We start from the raw sequence: 20,640 nt of genomic DNA, 5'->3' as shown, positions 1-20,640 counted from the left end.
AATTTTCATGAACAAAAATCATCATGGATCATATTTCGTGAAGAAAAACCAACGTGCAACAAGTCTCATGAGGAAAAATATCATGATAAATTAAGTTCCACGAAAAAATAAATCATCATACAACAAGTTTTACGAAGAAAGATATTGAGAAAAATAAGTTTCACGAGGCGAAAAATCATTTAATAAGTTTCAAGAACAAAAAAATCAATATGCAACAAGTTTCATGAAGAAGAAATAAAAAATATAGCAAATTTTTGAAGACAAAAATCAAGATACGTTAATTTTATTGAAGAAATAATCAACAGGGAGCAAGTTTCACGATCAAAAATCTAACATACATCATGTTTCAAGAAGAAAAAAACCAGCATGCAACTAGTTTCACGAAAAATAAATATCATGGTTAATTCAGTTTCACGAAAGAATAAATCAAACTAGAAGAAGTTTAGGGAAGAAAAAATGTCAAGATGTTTAAATTTCAAGTACAAAAACCCGAACGCAACAAGTACTACGAATAAAAGCCGGTTTCACAGGAAAAAAAAATCACTGCAGCAGTTTCATGAAGATAAACATCAACGTCGATAAACATAAACGAAGATAAACATCAGCGATAAAACATCAAAAATCTAACATACATCATGTTTCAAGAAGAAAAAAACCAGGATACAACTAGTTTCACGAAGAATAAATATCAGGTTAATTCAATTTCACGAAAGAATAAATCAAACTAGAAGAAGTTTAGTGAAGAAAAAATGTCAAGATTTTTAAGTTTCAAGAACAAAAACCAGCACGCAACAAGTGCCACGAACAAAAGCCGGTATAACGGGAAGAAAAATCACTGCAGCAGTTTGACGAAGATAAACATCAACGCGCAAGAAGTTTCTTGAAGGATAAGTAAAAATATAGCAAGTTTCTCGAAGACAGGAATCAAGATACATTAAGCTTCCTGGAGAAATAATCCACATGCAATATTTTTGCATGAATAAAAATCAGTTTGCATCATGTTTCACGAAGAAAAAGAAACAATATGCAACAAGTTTCAAATAAATCTGCATGCAACAAGTTTCACAAGGAAAAAATCGACATGCCTAACGTTTTACGAAGAATAAATCAGCATGCAATAAGTTTCACGACAAAAAAAAACAAGATGCAACATCTTTCTCTAAGAAAAATATCGAGATAAAATAAGTTCAATGAAAGAAAAATCGGCGTACAAGTTCCACGAAGAAAAACTAAAAGTACAGCAAGTTTCAAGAAGAAAAAATTAACATGCAACAGTTTCTACGAAGAAATAATCAACACACAATATGTTTCATGAACAAAAAAAAATGAAGTTGCAACTAGTTTCGCGAAGAAAAAAAGTAACGTAGATTAAGTTCAAGAAAAAAAAACACAATAAAACAACTTTCAGGAATGTAAAATAAAAAAAAAAGTTTCATGACGAAAAAAATTAACGGACAGTAAGTTTCATGAAAAAAGAAACAATCCACTTACATTAGCCTTGTTTGAAAATTCTGAGACAGATAATTAATTCGAAAAACTATGCGCACATTGAGCCTCCTGTTTCAGAGGTAGCAATGCTGTAGGGTAGCGCATTCGGTTCTAGAGGTTTAAGTAGTCGAACAAAATAAATGGCTAACATAGACATTCATTTTATCCAAAAAGAATGTCTCACAGCAAAGCGGGGGTTTACACCTATTTTGTGGTGCAGAGCAAAAACTAGTCCAAAATACTATTGTGTGAAAATTCTGAGATGATCAACTAACAGAATTATTGAAAAAAACATACGAATGTTAAGCCTCAAGTTTCAGAAGCAGTAATGCCGTGCGGTATTGCATTCGTTTCTAAGGGTGCAGGTAGTCCTACAATATTAACAGTTAACATAGACTTTTATTTTAGCAAAAAAGACTGTCCCATTGTAAAGCAATGTTTTCAGCCTATTTTGTGGTGTAAAACAACAATTCTAGCCAAAAGAAGTCCAAAAACCTACTGCGTGAAAAATCTGAGATAGTTGATTGATTTAGAATTATCGAAAATTTATACGCATATTGAGCCTTGAGTTTCAGACACAGTAAAGCCGTACGGTGGCGTGTTCGATTTTAGAGTTGCTGGTAGTCCTACGAAATAACGGTTAACATGGGCATTTATTTCAGCCAAAAGGACTTGCCAACAGCAAAGCGGTGTTTTCAGCCATTTTGTGGTTTAAAGCAACAATTCTGGTAAAATAAAGGCCAAAACCCTATTGTTTGAAAAATCTGAAATAGTCGATTGATTTAGAATTATCGAAAATCTATGCACATATTGAGCCTCGAGTTTCTGAAGCGGTGCCGTACGGTAGTGCATTTGTTTCTGAAGGTCCAGGTAGTCCTACAAAATAAGTGGCAAACATAGACATTTAATTTAGCAAAATAACTGTCCCATAGCAATTTGGTATTTTCACCCATTTTGTGTTGCAAAACAACAGTTCTAGCCTAAAGAAGTCCAAAATACTATTGTGTGAAAATTCTGAGATAGTTAATTCATATCGATTTATTGCAAAACCATTCTCATATTGAGCCTCGAGTTCGAGAAGCAGTAATTTACGGTAGCGTAGTCGCTTTGAAGTTGCAGGTAGTCTTACAAAATAAACGGCTAACATAGACATTTATTTTAGCCAAAAAGACCGTCCCATAGCAAAGTGGTATATTCAGCCATTTTGGTGTGCAAAGCAACAATTCTAGCCAAAAGAGATCCAAAATACTATTTTGTGAAAATGAGATAGTCAATTCATATAGAACTATTGAAAAACCATACGTATATTGAGCCTCGAGTTCGAGAAGCAGTAATGTCGTACGATAGCGTAGTCGTTTTAAAGTCGCAGGTAGTCCTACAAAATAAACGGCTAGCATAAACATTTATTTTAGCCAAAAAAGACCGTCTCATAGCAAAGTGGTGTATTCAGCAATTTTGGCGTGCAAAACAACAATTCTAGCCAAGAGAAGTCCAAAATACTATCGTGTAAAAATTCTGAGATAGTCAATTCATATACAACTATTGAAAAACCATACGCATGTTGAGCCTCGAGCTCGAGAAGCAGTAATGTCTTACGGTAGCGTAGTCGTTATAAAGTTGCAGGTAGTCCTAGAAAATAAACGGCTAACATAGACATCTATTTTAGCCAAAAAAGACCGTCCCATAGCAAAGTGGTGTATTGAGCCATTTTGGTGTGCAAAACAACAATTCTAGCAAATTCTAGCCAAAAGAAGGCCAAAATGCTATTGAGTGAAAATTTCCAGATAGGTAATTGATTTAGCATTATCGAAAAACTATACGCATATTAGCCCCGAGTTTTAGAGGTATTAATGCCGTAAACTGCGCGTTCGTTTTACAAGGTACAGTTAGTGTTAAAAATAAATGGCTAACATAAAAAAAATTTTAGACAAAAAGACTATCCCACAGCAAACCGGTGTTTTTAGCCATTTTATGGTGCAAGCCAAAAGTTCTAGCCCAAACATGTCCAAAAAGCTATTGTGTGGAAATTCGCAGATTGTATATTGATACACGCACATTGAGTCTCGAGTTTAAGAGACTGTAATGCCGTACGGTAGCACATTTATTTTTAAAGGGGTAGGTAGTCCTACAAAATAACGGTTAACATGGACATTTATTTTAGCCAGAACGATGGTCCCACAGCAAATCGGTGTTTTCACCCATTTTCATTTTGTTTTAGCAAAGAAATAAACTTCTCATTTTTGCTTTATATGAGCTTTGTAAAACGAAAACTAAAGCGTATATAAAATGTTACCTTTAACACCAACCCTCGCTCCTCGGAAATTGCTTGCCAGGGTGTGCTAGCCATGCATCGTCACGGTAGCGTGAATATGCATAGTCTTGTCTCAATAAAACGTAGCATTTTTATTAGAAGCTCTCAGAAATAAGTGAATGCTAAAATGTGTCTTTTTCTTGCAGATGTGTCTAATAGAGCAATAGAAACTTGGCTTTTTCATTAAGGTCTCAGAAATACCTCTTAATACAGCTTAAATTTATCTCTAATAACAACCTATTTTCTGGAAATGGTTGCTATTGTTCCCACGTATCTTTAATTCATGCTTTTTTCTCATATATCCTTTGTAAGCTTTTTTCACGTTTTGTTGGTTCATTTGTTTTATTTTAATTGCTGTTTCTGTGTTTTCATAATGATTGTATATTTGTTTTTATTAAAAAAAACTTTTAAAGCCTTAATTCTTCGGATTACATGTTTTAGGATAAAATTTCAATGCATAATCATTTACGCAATTAAATATCTAAAGCCAATGCTACGTGATATTTGATATGTAACTTAAGCTGTCTAGCTCACTTTAGAAAATTAACGACTTTAACATGCAGGTGTATTTAATAGATCAAAAATAATTTGGGATGCTTGTGCTCTCATGTAGAAAGGGTTGGAAACATAAGAACCATTTGATCGTTCTATTATGCCTGAACAGGGGATTCTACTTGTGTGCAATATGTTATCATTTAACATAGATTAACATATCATTTAACAAGATTTTCGAATCCTAATGAAGACGAAAAATCTTTAGATTTTAAAGATTCCCTCGGAAAAAATTACTAAAGAAAATGAAACCTAAAAAAGCGCCTTGAAAGAGAATTGAATTCCGAGGGAATCAAACGCCTTGAAAGAAAAAATTGAATCCTGAAGAAAAAATCTCTTTAAAGTAATATTTAACTCGCGCGTGTACACCGTCATTACGTAACACCCCACGTGTCCGCTGCCATTACATCATGCCCAATAAATCTGCCAAGTCTCTTTAGGTTACGTCACCCCCAATAAGTGTATCAAATCATCTAAGATTGTGTCACATCCCACGTGTGCACCATTAAAACGTAACACTCACGTGTTTACCCTTAGTTAAAGTCGAGGAATCCCTGCTTGACTAGTGGACTCTAATAAAGTCCTCTTACGTAACAACCAAGGTAAACATTCCCTATTGCGTAACAACCGAAAGTAAACGAACCCATTACGTAACAAGCACCTGCTGGGTGGAATTTTTCGCTAGGGCCCCCGGTGGAATTGGATGCTAGAGCCCCCAGTGGGGTTGGCTCCTAGGGCTCTAGTTGAATTGCGCTATAGGGGCCTTACGTTTGAATTGGTTGTCAGGATCCGACTTCTTGAAGGTTCCTCACTAGCGGATTCCTGGTATTTTTCCCTGGTCCTTCTTTAATTTTTAAGAAAAAACATTATTATGTAATAAGCCTCTGCATCTCGAAGAAAATATTCTCTATTACGTAACAATCGAAGAAAAACTTTCCCTTTTGCGTAACATCCAAAGAAATCCTGATTTGGCGGATCCCTGAAGTTTTTTCCCTACACCCTTAGGTTTCTAAGTAATTAACACTTGCGTTGTTTATACAAAATTCCTAATTACGTAACATAAACCTACATTTTGAAGAAAAACATTCCCTATTGCGTAATTAACACCTGTGTCTTGAAGAAGTTTTAAAAAAATCTGCAGTACCTGGATTCAAAGGGGGTACCTGCCGGTTAAAAGTATCTTGGCATCAGTACTTATATAATGGTAGACTTTTCTTTGAGATCCCAAACCTGCTTCAATTGTTCTTTGGATACGCACAAGAGAGTATGCATTTTGCTCTTTTTTCCTTGGGAAAACAATTATATCTTATCATTGAAGAAATTGGACGCAACAGTAGGTTTCATTAAAAGATTACTTAATTTGATGAGTATACCCTACTTTGCATAGCCAACTAAGATATCGTGTCAAAACTTTCAGGAATGTTTTGCTTTGGGGGGGGGGAGCAAGGTGGGTTGGTAAGAGGACTGAGGATTTTTGAGAAAGGAGAAACTTGTTTTCTAGTTTTCACAAAATAGTAGCTCTGATTTTCTTTTCTTTGTTTGTGCCTGTCGTTCGGGAAACGTACTCAACTTGCCAAATAGCTTGTCGAACGACAGGCGTAGAAAAAATAATCGCCACTATTCTGTGAAGATTGGAAAAATTATAATTTCTCCCCTCTCCCAAAATTATAAGTCCCCTTACCACTAATCCCCTCCCCCAGAAAAGCCAAAGATAAATAAAAATAACTAGCAAAAATTCCTGAAAGTTTTGGCAAGATATCTGAAGCCCGTGTGCAAAATCGAGTACAGGCAATTTCCTTTTAATTGTGATTTGTTGCTGCCTAGAACATGTGCCACGGCTTGTTCTTAAAATCAAGTTCCTGTAGATGTCATGGTCTTCATAAAATGGGGTTGGATATGTATGACATTATCCTCATTTAAGGGATGCAACCCCTTCACCAAAAAGCTTACTAAAACAGAAATATTACTTAGTCTACAAAGATACATAGAATAGTAGTCCATTGTTTTCTATTTATTTATTTTGGTAGATTTTAGCATGGCCCCAAGAAAAAAAAATTCAAACGCTCTTGACTCTTGATCTATCTGACCTGTCTGATATAGCGTACACATCACTTGATCCATTTTGGCTATTTTGCATTGGAGTTAATTACACGTAATTCTCTCGTCAAAAATTGGGTAATTCGTAATTCGTGAAAACTGGTCAAAATGCAATTCTCTGGTCAAAAGTCTCGAAAAAGGCTCTATTTTTTTGTTGGAAGTCGACATCTTTGGATTTTCTGGCCTAAAACAAACTATCTAGATAGGCTAGAAGTTTGAGAAAATTCATTAAGAGCCTTAATCTATCTATATATATAAAAATAAGTTGTCTGTCTGTGGATCTGTCTGTCAGGTGACGTCATGTTTCTGTGTCGACTGACGTCATGTTTTCGACTGACGAAATTACGAAATCTATCTTCTATATATATAAAAATAAGTTGTCTGTCTGTGTGTCTGTCTGTGGATTTGGTGACGTCATGTTTCTGTGTCGGCTGACGTCATGAAGTTAGTTGTCGTCATTTTTGCTATGACGGTGACGTCATTAAAGATATTTAAGACATATATGTTCACGTAGAAATCTATTAATGTTTAAGTTTAAAATGACTGATGAACTTACAATGGCAAAAGCCGATGAAGATGCTCAAAGAGTCTATGCCAAAAGACTTGCTGCTGATAGAGAAAGTCAGAAAAGAAAGCGTGCCGAGGAATCAAAAGAACAGCAAGGAAACAGGCTTGAGGCTAAAGAACGCAAAACCGCGCAGTTAGATGGAGATCCACCTGGACAGCGAGAGTCAAAACATATCAAAACTGAAAATGATAGCGATGATGATTCGGTTTGGGATTTTGACTTGGATAAGGTCATCAATGCCTACCAGATTTTAGTTAAAAAAACAAAGGTTCGGCGATATGTATTTCATAGTGAAGCTAAAAAATAAAGAAGAAAAAGAAAACTGGAAAAAGAAAAAAATGTAAAAAACTAAAAAAATACTAAAAAGAAAAAACACTCAAAGAGAAATTACAGACCGGGACACAAATGACGACCGGGACAGAGGGAATATAAATAACGACCGGGACACTCAAAGAGAAATTACAGACTGGGATACCGGGACACAAATGACGACCGGGACACAGGGAATATAAATGACGACCAGGACACAGGTATTTAAGAATATCGTTCAAAGACAAATTTTTAATTGTAAGAAGACCGTTGAAAGAGAAATTTCTAATTGTAAAATGACTGAAGAACCTACAATGGCAACGGTACCACCATCGAAGTAGATAACTAGTGGGTTGTTCCATATTCCCCATTAGTGCGAAACGTCAACCCCAAGTCAAATTCGTGCATTGTTTGGCATCATTTTAACAACTTGCTCTCCATCAGCTCCTACAGAGTTATGGGAAAAATTTAAGTCAAAAATGTCCGAAGATATACTCCATCGAAAACAGTTAGAGACGTCAGATATGACTTTTGATTTTACATCAGAAATTTATAAATACACTTTAGTTATTATAGAAGATTTGTGCGTACGTATGGCAAACAAACCTCTTCAGGATTTGGGAATGCCTTCACCTAACCGTATCGCTGCTGTTTCGACATGTGTAGAATTGGATCGTGAAAAAAGTTACAGTACGAATGATCTATTGTCGTATGTACAAAATAACATTTCCAAGTTAACGTCGGAACAAAAAGACATTTATGATACGATAGACTCAATTTCAGGACGTATACAACTACCTGCTGATTTCTGTAATTTAGTGACGTCCAAAAATGAATTGATTGAAAAAGTATTTCCGAATATTCTAAAAAATTATAACAATAATAAATGGCTAAGTGAAAGAGCGATTCTCGCACCCAAAAATATAGACGTCCACGAAATCAACAATATTGTTTTGACCAAGATTCGAGACCAGGCAGTCCTTTACAAGTCAGTCGACACAGTTTTGGAACCAAATGAAGCGGTTAATTATCCATCTGAATTTTTAAATTCCATAGATCTTTCAGGGTTTCCACCACACGTGCTACAACTAAAAATAGGCGTACCAATAATACTTTTAAGAAATATCAACCCACCAAAGCTTTGCAATGGCACGCGACTTGCCGTAAAAAAAACAATGGAAAACCTAATAGAGGCCACAATCTTGACAGGGCCTTTTGAGGGTGAGGCTGTTCTTATTCCTCGCATTCCCATGATTCCAACGGATCTGCCTTTTCAATTTAAAAGATTGCAATTCCCAATTCGATTAGCATTTTCAATCACCATTAACAAAGCTCAAGGTCAATCATTAGAAAAATGTTGTATAGATCTTAATACTGATTGTTTTTCCTATGGACAATTGTGCGTTGCATGTTCGAGGGTCGGTAAACCTGACAATCTATTTATATGCAGCGACAATTGGACAGCGAAGAATGTTGTATATTCGCAAGTTTTACGCAGTTAATTTGTATTTTATCTATCTATCTATCTATCTATATAAAAACGAGTTGTGTGTATGCATGTTTGTTTGTTTGTAAAAAGAGCGTTTGCATATGACGTCATTATTAGTACATACGGCTTTGTATATGCACAGACAATGGGAAAGCCAAGAATGTTGTATATTCGCAATTTTTACGTAGTTTAACTCCTGCAGACGAAATGAATGCTTGCCTGAAAAATTCTAATTTATGGGCACACGTAAAAATATTAAAATTAACTACAAATATGCGTGTCCGATTGCAAAACGATGACTCTGGTCAAACATTTTCAGATCAATTGCTGGCAATTGGAAACGGAAAGCTCCCAGTAGTGGGAAAGCCAAAAATGTTGTATATTCGCAATTTTTACGTAGTTTGAAACACATATATAAATCTATCTATATTCACAGGTGGGACACAGGGACACAACTACAATGGCGCGTAACTAATATGGCGCGTAACGACTTACGCGCGCGGGGGGGCTTGGGGGGGCGCGAAGCGCCCCACCAACTAGGTGTTGGGGTGGCGCGAAGCGCCACCCCAACAGCTAGTTAATCTATATATATAAAAATAAGTTGTCTGTCTGTCTGTCTGTGTGTCAGGTGACGTCATGTTTCTGTGTCGGCTGACGTCATGAAGTTAGTTGTCGTCATTTTTGCTATGACGGTGACGTCATTAATGGTATTTAAGACATGCGTTCATGCAGAAATCTGTTAATGTTTAAGTTTACAATGACTGATGAACTTACCATGGCAAAAGCCGATGAAGATGCTCAAAGAGTCTATGCCAAAAAACTTGCTGCTGATAGAGAAAGTCAGAAAAGAAAGCGTGCCGAGGAATCAAAAGAACAGCAAGGAAAGAGGCTTGAGGTTAAAGAACGAAAACCGCGCAGTTAGATGAAGATCCACCTGGACAGCGAGAGTCAAAACATATCAAAACTGAAAATTATAGCGATGATGATTGGGTTTGGGATTTTGACTTGGATAAGGTCATCAATGCCTACCAGATTTTAGTTAAAAAAACAAAGGTTCGGCGATATGTATTTCATAGTGAAGCTGAAAAATAAAGAAGAAAAAGAAAACTGAAAAAAGAAAAAATGTAAAAAACTAAAAAATACTAAAAAGAAAAAACACTCAAAGAGAAATTACAGACCGGGACACAAATGACGACCGGGACAGAGGGAATATAAATAACGACCGGGACACTCAAGGAGAAATTACAGACTGGGATACCGGGACAAAAATGACGACCGGGACACAGGCAATATAAATGACGACCAGGACAACAATGGCAACACCCGAGGAAGCTGCTCAAAACGAATGTATTCACGCCGAAGTAGCTGAGTTGGTAAAGCGTTATGTTTCAGGTTCTAGCTCCGAGAGGCTCCAGGTTTGAACCTTGGTTTTAGCATTAATATAAAAGAAGAAAAAAACTAAAAAAGGTAAAAACTACAAAAAATTAAAAAGAATATATATATATATATTTATATATATATATATATATATATATATATATATATATATATATATATATATATATATATATATATATATATATATATATATATATATATATATATATATATATATATATATAGATATATATATATCTTCTATATATATAAAAATAAGTTGTCTGTCTGTGTAACGATGACTCTGGTCAAACATTTTCAGATCAATTGCTGGCAATTGGAAACGGAAAGCTCCCAGTAGTGGGAAAGCCAAGAATGTTGTATATTCGCAATTTTTACGTAGTTTGAAACACATATATAAATCTATCTATATTCACAGGTGGGACACAGGGACACAACTACAATGGCGCGTAAATAATATGGCGCGTAACGACTTACGCGCGCGGGGGGGCTTGGGGGGGCGCGAAGCGCCCCACCAACTAGGTGTTGGGGTGGCGCGAAGCGCCACCCCAACAGCTAGTCTATAGATATAAAAATAAGTTGTCTGTCTGTGGATCTGTCTGTCAGGTGACGACATGTTTGTGTATCGACTGACGAAATTACATACCGGGACATCGGGACACAAATGACGACCGGGACACCGGCACATAGGGAATATAAATGACGACCGGGACACAAGGAATGTTCGATTAGCAATCACCATCAACAAAGCACCGGGACACAAATGACGACCGGGACACAGGGAGTATAAATGACGACCAGGACATAAGTAAAAAAAAAAATTAAAAACTAAAAAAAAGGTAAAAACTACAAAAAAACTAAAAAGAAAAAAAAACTAAAAACTAATAAAAAACTAAAAAAGCTAAAATGCTAAAAAAACTAAAAGAGAAAATAAAATGAAAACGGAAAAAAAATGAAAAATAAAGGAGAAAAACAAAACTAAAAAAAAAGAAAAAAAATAAAAAAAGGTAAAAAAACTAAAACCTAAAAAAAGACCAATTCAAAAACGAATGTATATACAGACCGGGACACAAATGACGACCGGGACACCGGGACATGACGACTGGGACACAGGGACACAACTACAACAGGGACGCCGGAGGGCTCAGGGGGATATATAAATGACGATGGCGACACAGGGAATCGTCGATTAGCAATCACCATCAACAAAGCTCAAGGGCAATCATTAGAATCATGAGGTATAGATCTGAATACGGATTGTTTTCCCGCGCCCCCACCAACTAGGTGTTTGGGTGGCGCGAAGCGCCACCCCAACAGCTAGTTTAGAATAAAAGATTCATGTAAGTGACATCATATATATGGAAACATTCAGAAGCTCACATAGGTCATATATGCCTGAGTAGTGGTTGTATCGTTTTTAATGTCTATGATGCAGGCAAAATTAAACAAGAAACATATGATTGATTAGAAAAATCATATGATTGTTGTCATTTCCATGAGTACATTTCAAAGAATAGATCATTTAATTCCCCCCAGGAGTGAACACGGTTTTATATCTATGGCGCATGCAGTATAAAATACCAAGTGTTACTAGTATTACCTCTTTTACAAAAGAGGTTTTAAGTAGTTTCGTAATGCGTAGAGGACAAATAAAGAACCTAGACCATCAAATGTGACAAGATCATTCCGAGCAGCTAAGGTAAAGGGTATTGCAAAAGTCTCTAAAGTAATGATAAATGAAAATTAAGAACAGATATATACTGTCAGAATATTTCTGCGAGTAAAAATTACAACGATTCAAAAACAAAAGTGAAGAACAAAGAAACATACGGTTCGGAGATAAGCAGCAGCAAGAATTAAAATTACTTAAAAACAAAAGTGAAGAACAGTATGCGGCTAAAAGATGGGTCGCATATTCCTGTGGTATTTGACAGGAATATATGTAACAAGTACACGTTATAAGAATTACAACGAGTCAAAAACAAAAGTAAATAGCAAAGAAACATGTGGTTCGAAGATAAGTGGCAGCTAGAATTAAAACTACTCAAAAACAAAAGTAAAGATCAAAAAAATATAAGGCTAAAAGACATGCCACAGCGAGAACTAGGAAATATACGGCTAAAAGATAAATGACAGTGAGAATAAAAAATTGAGTGGAAAACAAAGAATTGTGCTGTTACAAGACAAGCGACAGCAAAAATCAGAACGAGTCAAAAAATGAAAGTGAAGAAGAAAGAAATATTACGTTAGAAGAACAACGCCATCGCAATCTTTGACGGCAACAAAATGTAGGACAAAACCCAGTACAAACCTACATAAATATCATAAACTACACAACTGTTGATTACAAGTCGTTAGATCCCATCAACGTCCATCTGTTCCCTGAGGAGCCCTCCATTTTCCCAAAAAAAGAGTAGCAAACAGAATTGACTCATTTAGAGGTTGCTACTTATAATGAGAATCACTATATAGCCTACAAACCTACTATATGCCGCGTACTGGGGCCTGACTTCAAAATCGGCTACATAGGTTTTTTCTTAACTGGCATATTGATATTTCTGGCTACTAAAACGATCTAAAAAGGTCACAACTTTAAGGAAGAATTTGTCGTTCTCTCATGGTGGTTGTATCGAACCTACGCTGACGCCAATGAGCCAGAAGAGGCTCACATGGTCTATGGTAACAAGATAAGTGACAATAAGAATCAATATATACAAGCCTGTCGCGTAGCCATGCCGGGGCCCGGCCTCGAAATTGGTTACATAGTTTCTTTTTTTTTCTTAAAACTGGCAAATTGACATTTCTGGCCACAAGAACGATCTAAAAAGGTCACAACTTTAAGGAAGAATTTGTCGTTCTCTCATGGTGGTTGTATCGAGCCTACGCTGACGCCAATGAGCCAGAAGAGGCTCACATGGTCTATGGTTACAAGATAAGTGACAATAAGAATCAATATATACAAGCCTGTCGCGTAGCCATGCCGGGGCCCGGCCTCGAAATTGGTTACATAGTTTCTTTTATTTCTTAATACTGGCAAATTGACATTTCTGGACACAAGAACGATCTAAAAAGGTCACAACTTTAAGGAAGAATTCGTATTGTTTTCCCACGGTGGCTGTATCGATCCTATTGTGACGTCAGGACATCAAACAAAAGGCTCAAATTGTTTGTGGTTAGAAGACAAGCGACAATGAGAGTCCAGCCGAATCCCAGAAGAAAAAGTCCCAGAAAAATTACAACGAGTCTCAGAAGGAAACAAATTTATAAAATGAATGCAATTGTCTTTTTTTCTTCACTTTCGTATTTGACTCGTTCTGATTCCTGCTCTCGCTTATCTTCTAACCGCATATTTCTTTTTTCTGCGTTTTGGATTTTGATGCCTTTGACTCGTTCTGATTCCCGCTGCCGCTTATCTCCCAACCGCGCATTTCTTTCTTCTTTATTTTGAATTTTCCTATAGCAACTCGCGCATGTATGACGAGATGTTAAAATTTAATGATGATATTTTACGTTGGGATGAATAAAATAACTCTTTCTAGATCGGGCATTAATTTAAAAGAAAAATGTTATGGCGCAAAACGATTTGGGACAAAACGAAAGAGCACAGGTTGAAATCGTATCAATTTACAAATTTGAATAATTTTTAAACAAATGATAAAAAATAATAGTTACAGAGCACGGATGGCCTTATCTTTAGGTAAATATCTCTAGCAGCACAAAATGAATCACCAACATAAATTCAGTTTTGCTGATGTATTGAAAGGTAATCGCAGTGATGTTAATCAAGAAAAAAAGAACAACAAGGTAGACGGCAGTGCCGAGATGGTTGAAATTGGTACAAGTGCCGAGCCAGAAGTCATCAAGGTAAATATACTTCCCTCTAAAGCTGTAAAACAAACAGTGAACTCAGGGGATACAATAAAGTTAGATAAAAAGATCTGGAAATTAAAGGATAAGACGAAAACCCAGAATGATGAAGAGACACGCAGTTATCAGGCTACAGAAGTAGAAAAGAACCAGCCTATATGTGTATTTTACAAAAAGAATAGTTGTCGTTATGGTGACTTGTGTTGGAACAAACACGATACTCACGACAAAGTGAAAGAAGAAAGGAAATCCAATATTTGTGACGCATTGAATATCGATTCTACAAATAATCAAACAAAACAAAATGATAAATCAACTGAACTAGAAGCGAAAAAGCCATCATGCTTCTACTTTAAAAGGGCTTGCTGCCCTTACGGTGATATTTGTTGGTTTAGCCACGATAATCCATTAAAAAAAAATGATAACATTGAACTGGCGTCTGACAAAATGGAAAAAAATAAAATTTCCAAGGTCTTTGAACCTTTGAAACAGCCCTGTAAGTTCCATCTTGTAGGAATTTGCCGATACAGCGACAAATGCAGAGATCTACACACAGGAAAGAATCCAGATGCAGGATGCAGAGACGCAGAGAATCCACACACAGGAAGAAAAATTACAAAAGATCCTGATCTGCTTAATAAAGCTGAGAGTTATTGGGATTACTCGTCTCGGAATGATGTGGCTGCCTTCTCACTAACTGATCCTATAATAGGAAACGGTTTAAAAATTGAACTTCTCCGGTGCAATACAGTCCCAACTGAAGAGTTTAAAGTAGATAAGCAGTCGTCTAATAATAAGGAGAATTCTAGGAAAAGCAAAAAGAATCCCTTCGCATGTATTTTGTCTACAGAAAACACAACTGAGGAGGACACTACAAAACCAATAAAAGAATACGTTTTCTGGCCTGATCCGGTTTCTTTACCTGTTTTTCCTGCAAAAAAAGACCCTGAAGTACAGAAAGAAATCCTGAAAGACCAGCCTGTGAATACGAAAATAAACACACGCGACAAAAACTGGATTGCTGTGGATAGCCAACCGTCTAATAATAAGGAGCATTCTAGGAAAAGCAAAAAGAATCCCTTCGCATGTACTTTGTCTACAGAAAACACAACTGAGGAAGACACTACAAAACCAATAAAAGAATACGTTTCCTGGCCTGATCCGGTTTCTTTACCTGTTTTGCCTGCAAAAAAAGATCCTGAAGTACAGAAAGAAATCTTGAAAGACCAGCCTGTGAATACGAAAATAAATACACGTGACAAAAAATGGATTGCTGTGGATAGCCAACCGTCTAATAATAAGGAGCATTCTAGGAAAAGCAAAAAGAATCCCTTTGCATGTATATTGTCTACGGAAAACACAACTGAGGAAGACACTTCAGAACAATTAAAAGAATACATTTCCGTGCCTGATCCGCTTGCTTTACCTGTTTTGCCTGCAAAAAAAGATCCCGAAGTACAGAAAGAGATCCTGAAAGAGCAGCCTGTGAATACGAAAATAAAGAAAAGTAACGAAACATGGATTACTGTGGGTAGAAAGAAAAAAGTCACTTTTAACACCTTGAAAAAAGTCCACAATTCTAATCATAACAAACACTCGAAAAATTCTATTAGGAGATCTATCCAGCCACCAAATCGCTTTTCAAAGTTGAAACATATCTTTCGCAAGGTAGATTATTAGTATGGAGCAGCTGGGAGAGAGGTCAAAAGTATTTTTATTTTAAAAGTGTGTTTTAGGCCTTACATATAAACTTCTATGCATAACACAATGGGCGGTTAGTCCTGTACCAGCCTTAGAAGAAAGTATTTCCCTACCTGAAACTCAGGAAAAATATTTTTAAAGATGTGGGGATTGGAAAAGAACCCACAAAAAAAAACGGAGGCCCAACGCACACGCTTCCATCTCCTTCCCATGTGTACATCTATGAGTGAGAAAATTGGTAGAGAGTATACACACGGAGTTGGATGTCATTGTGGTTACCACAGAACAAGCAAATTGTCATAAATATAATGTCTTAACCACCAAACAATCAATTAAGTGTAAGAACCTGGGCAGCGCCATCAGCCAATACAAAAAAAGAGAAAAATTCGAAGTTAAAAAAAATTCAAACACAGGGGGAAGTTGGGGTAGGGGCTCTGGGGACCTTTGGAGGTGGGACATGGATGGCAACAAGTTCCCTCTTCATTGGGGACAAAGGTTTGCCGGTTTACTTTATCCAAGAGCGCATCGCAAGAAAAAAGGGTTAGCAGACTTGTCGCTTTTTGGATTCATTAAAATTATGCTCTTATGATAAAATGCATTTAAAAATCCTGTCAAAATACATTTAAAATCCAGACACAGAAGTTGGATGTCATTGTGGTTACCATAGAACAAGCAAATTGTCTTAAATATAATGTCTTAACCACCAAACAAGCAAGAACCTGGGCAGCGACATCAGCCAATACAAAAAAAAAAGAGAAAAAATTCTAAGTTAAAAAAAAATCTAAATTCAAACACAGGGGGAAGTTGGGGTAGGGGCTTTTGGGGCCTTTGGAGGTGGGACATGGATGACAATAAGTTCCCTCTTCATTGGGGACAAAGGTCTGCCGGTTTACTTTATCCAAGCGCGCGTCGCAAGAAAAAAGGGGTAGCAGACTTGTCGCTTTCTGGATTCATTAAAATCATGCTCTTATGATAAAATGCATTTAAAATCCCGTCAAAATACATTTAGAATCCAGACACAGAAGTCGGATGTCATTGTAGTTACCACAGAACAAGCTAATTGTCTGAAATACAATTGCATAATGATGAAAGCTCCCTTTGGCTTTTCTCTAAAGTCCATTTTTTCCATTCTCATAGTTGAGTTAAATCTAGAATATTTGATCGATGCTTAACATCAGGGCCGTGTTCAATATTTTTGTTCAGGGGGGGGGAATATTTTTTCCGGGGTTACATTTTTGGAATTTAAGTGCTATAGCGACCACATTAAAGAAGTAAAGTTAGGTAGTCCTAATGGAATATATCAAAATATTATAAAAATATAAAACTTTTGTAACAAAATCATGGCTACTACAACAGAGAATTATGGAAAGTTGGCCACCCAGTTGTAGTTGGCCAGTTGTAGAATTAATGAAAGTTGTCCACCCAGTTGTAGGAAAGTTGGCCACCCAGAACGTATTATATTAAACTCCTAACCTACTGTATATTAAGCATTTAATTAAAATGTATTTGTATAGAAGTTTATCTCACTGAGACTAAGCTAATTGTCTCCGAATGCAGACTAGAAACCAGTTTTACTCAGATCAAGAACAACAACAACAACAAGTTAAGTACGATACCTGGACAACAGGCACAAACAAAGAAAATAAAATCATAGCTACTGTTTTGTGAAGACTAGAGAAAACCAGTTTCTCGTCTCCTGAAAATTCTCTGTCCTCTTACCCACCTACCTTTCCCCCCCCAAAAAAAAAATTAAACATTCCTGAAAGTTTCGACACGATTTTTCAGTCCGCAAGACAAAATAGGGTATATCTGTCGAACTATGTAACCTTTTAATGAAACCTACTGATGCGTCCAATTTCTTCTATAATAAGACATAATTTACGTTTCCCTAAGGGAAAAAACAACATAAGACGCATACTCTTTTGTGTGTATACAAAAACAAACGAAGTAGGTCTGGGATCTTGAAAAAAAGTGTTGCCTGATTGTATAGCCTTTATGTCATAATTTTCAGACGAGCTATGTGCAGATAATTGCTAAATGAAACTTTCAGGGATGAATCTACAGACTAAAATATGACCCAGGAAGGTATTTTGAAGCAACTACCTCTACTCCTTCCCCTCTAGAGGACCCTGACCTTTGATGACCTTTAAAAATATGTGTATTATAAAAGTGAAACCTAGCAAAATAGATCTTTGGCTTAATTGAAGTAAAACAAGATTGTTTTCAGCTTCATAACTTTGCTCAATTCCATTTATAAGGTTTTAAAGACATGCAAATACATTTCTTAAATTTTGAAAAAAAAACATTGATTGGCTGAAAATTCTACTCAAATAACAGGACTTGCATTTTCGGAACTAAAGGCAAAGAAAAAGCAACTAGTAACTGAAAATTAAGGTAAAATGTTGTTTTGTCAAAATTGCAATAGGTATAAACCGGTCATGTAGGCAAATTTCAGGGCCCTCTAGAGGGAGAAGTAGTAGAGGTGGGTACTTTAAAATACCTTCCCAGGACATACTTTAGCCTGTAGAATCATCCCTGAAAGTTTCATTTTCCTAACCTAAACCCTTTCCGAGATAGCAAGAAGTCAATTAACGAGAATTTTACCATATATATATATATATATATATATATATATATATATATATATATATATATATATATATCAGGCACGTTTGCACGAATTTATTTTTTTTGGGGGGGGGGGGGCAAATCCCTTATTCTGTGAGTATAAGAAAACTGTGGGAAAATGAAAAAATCGTGAAATTTCGAGGGGGTGCTCGGAGGCCTCCCCATGCTTACATACCAGATATATATATATATATATATATATATATATATATATATATATATATATATATATATATATATATATATATATATATATATATATATATATATATATAAATAAGTTGTCTGTGTGTGTGTGTCGAGGACGTCATTTTTGTGTGTCGACTGACGTCATTATAAGGATTGAGCTGTATGCGTCATGAAGTTGTTTGTCGACTGACGTCACGTTTGTCAACTGATGAAATTACATACCGGGACACAAATGATGACCGGGACACAGGGAATATAAATGACGACCGGGAACCTCAAAGAGAAATTACAGACTGGGACACCCGGACACAAATCACAACCGGGACACAGGGAATATAAATGACGACCGGGACACAGGGACACAACTACAACGGGGACGCCGGGGGCACAGGCGGGATATATAAATGACGATCGGGACACAGGTATTGTTCGAATAGAAATTACAGACCGGGACACCGGGACACAAATGACGACCAGGACACCGGGACACAGGGAATGTAAACGACGACCGGGACACTCAAAGAGAAATTACAAAATGGGACACCGGGACACAAATGACGACCGGGACACAGGGAATATAAATGACGACCGGGACACAGGGACACATCATTAGAATAATGAGGTATAGATCTGAATACGGATTGTTTTTCCCATGGACAATTATATGTTGCATGTTCAAGAGTCAGTAAACCTGAGAATCTATTTATATGCAATATATATATATATATATATATATATATATATATATATATATATATATATATATATCTATATATAAAAATAAGTTGTCTGTGTGTGGATCTGTGGATGGATCAGGTGACGTCATGTTTGTCCGCCTATGACGTCTGAATTATTTCACACTAATACAAAATAAGAAAAAAAAACTAAAAAAGGTAAAAACTACAAAAAAACTAAAAAGAAAAAAAAAACTAAAAAAGCTAAAAAACTAAAAAAAACTAAAAAAAGGTAAAAAACTAATAACTAAAAAAAACTTAAAAAAATAAAAAAAGGCAAAAACTACAAAAAAATAAAAACTAATAAAAAAACTAAAAAAGCTAAAAAACTAAAAAAACTAAAAAAAACTAAAAAAAAGGTAAAAAACTAAAAAAAACTAAAAACTAAAAAAGAAAAAAACTAAAAAAAGGAAAAAACTGAAAAATAAAAGAGAAAAAGAAAACTAAAAAATATGAATAAAAATACAAAAAAATAAAAAAGATAAAAACTACAAAAAAACTAAAAAGAAAAAACGAAAAAAAACTAAAAAAGCTAAAAAAATAAAAGAAGCAAAAATCTAAAGAAGGTAAAAACTACAAAAAAAAAAGAAAACAAAATAAAAAAATCTAAAAAAGCTTAAAAACTAAAAAAAAACTAAAAAAAGATAAAAAACTAAAAAAAAAACTAAAAAAGGAAAAAACCATAAACTAAACTAAAAACTAATAAAAAAAAAATAAAAAAAGCTAAAAAACTAAAAAAACTAAAAAAAACTAAAAAAGGTAAAAACTAAAAGAACTAAAAAAGAAAAAAACTAAAAAAAGGAAAAAACTGAAAAATAAAGGAGAAAAAGAAAACTAAAAAAATATAAATAAAAATAAAAAAACTAAAAAGATAAAAACTTCAAAAAAACTAAAAAGAAAAAAGAAAAAAACTAAAAAACCTAAAAAAAGGTAAAAACCAATAAAAAAAACTAAAAACAAAAAAAGGGAAAAAATTAAAAATTTATTTCATCATAAGTTTTCAACTGACGAAATTACAGACCGGGACATCGGGACACAAATGACGACCGGGACACCGGCACATAGGGAATATGAATGACGACACTCAAAGAGAAAGCGACCGGGACAAAAGGAATGTTCGATTAGCAATCAACAAAGCACCGGGACACAAATGACGACCGGGACACAGGGAGTATAAATGACGACCAGGATATAAGTAAAAAAAACTAAAAAAACTAAAAAAAGGTAAAAACTAAAAAAAAACTAAAAAGAAAAAAAAATAAAAACTAATAAAAAAACTAAAAAATCTAAAAATCTAAATAAACTAAAA

The 20,640-nt window shown here is 35.3% G+C and overlaps 2 protein-coding genes across 6 annotated transcripts in view; both read left to right on the top strand.

Moving 5' to 3' along the window:
* Nucleotides 1-18,378, top strand: part of LOC136032911 (uncharacterized) — a 155,906-nt gene extending 137,528 nt beyond the window's left edge. The window contains exon 2 of the mRNA XM_065713362.1: nt 11,497-18,378. Coding sequence (XP_065569434.1) covers nt 13,933-15,759 — 1,827 coding nt within the window. The 5' untranslated portion in view covers nt 11,497-13,932 and the 3' untranslated portion in view covers nt 15,760-18,378. The remainder of the gene's footprint in view (nt 1-11,496) is intronic.
* Nucleotides 1-20,640, top strand: part of LOC136032913 (2-aminomuconic semialdehyde dehydrogenase-like) — an 89,592-nt gene that overhangs the window by 15,391 nt on the left and 53,561 nt on the right. The window lies entirely within an intron of this gene.

Source organism: Artemia franciscana, chromosome 11, assembly GCF_032884065.1.
Source record: "Artemia franciscana chromosome 11, ASM3288406v1, whole genome shotgun sequence".
Taxonomy (NCBI): domain Eukaryota; kingdom Metazoa; phylum Arthropoda; class Branchiopoda; order Anostraca; family Artemiidae; genus Artemia; species Artemia franciscana.
Note: the sequence above shows the minus strand (reverse complement) of the source record. Positions and strands in the feature narration are given on the sequence as shown.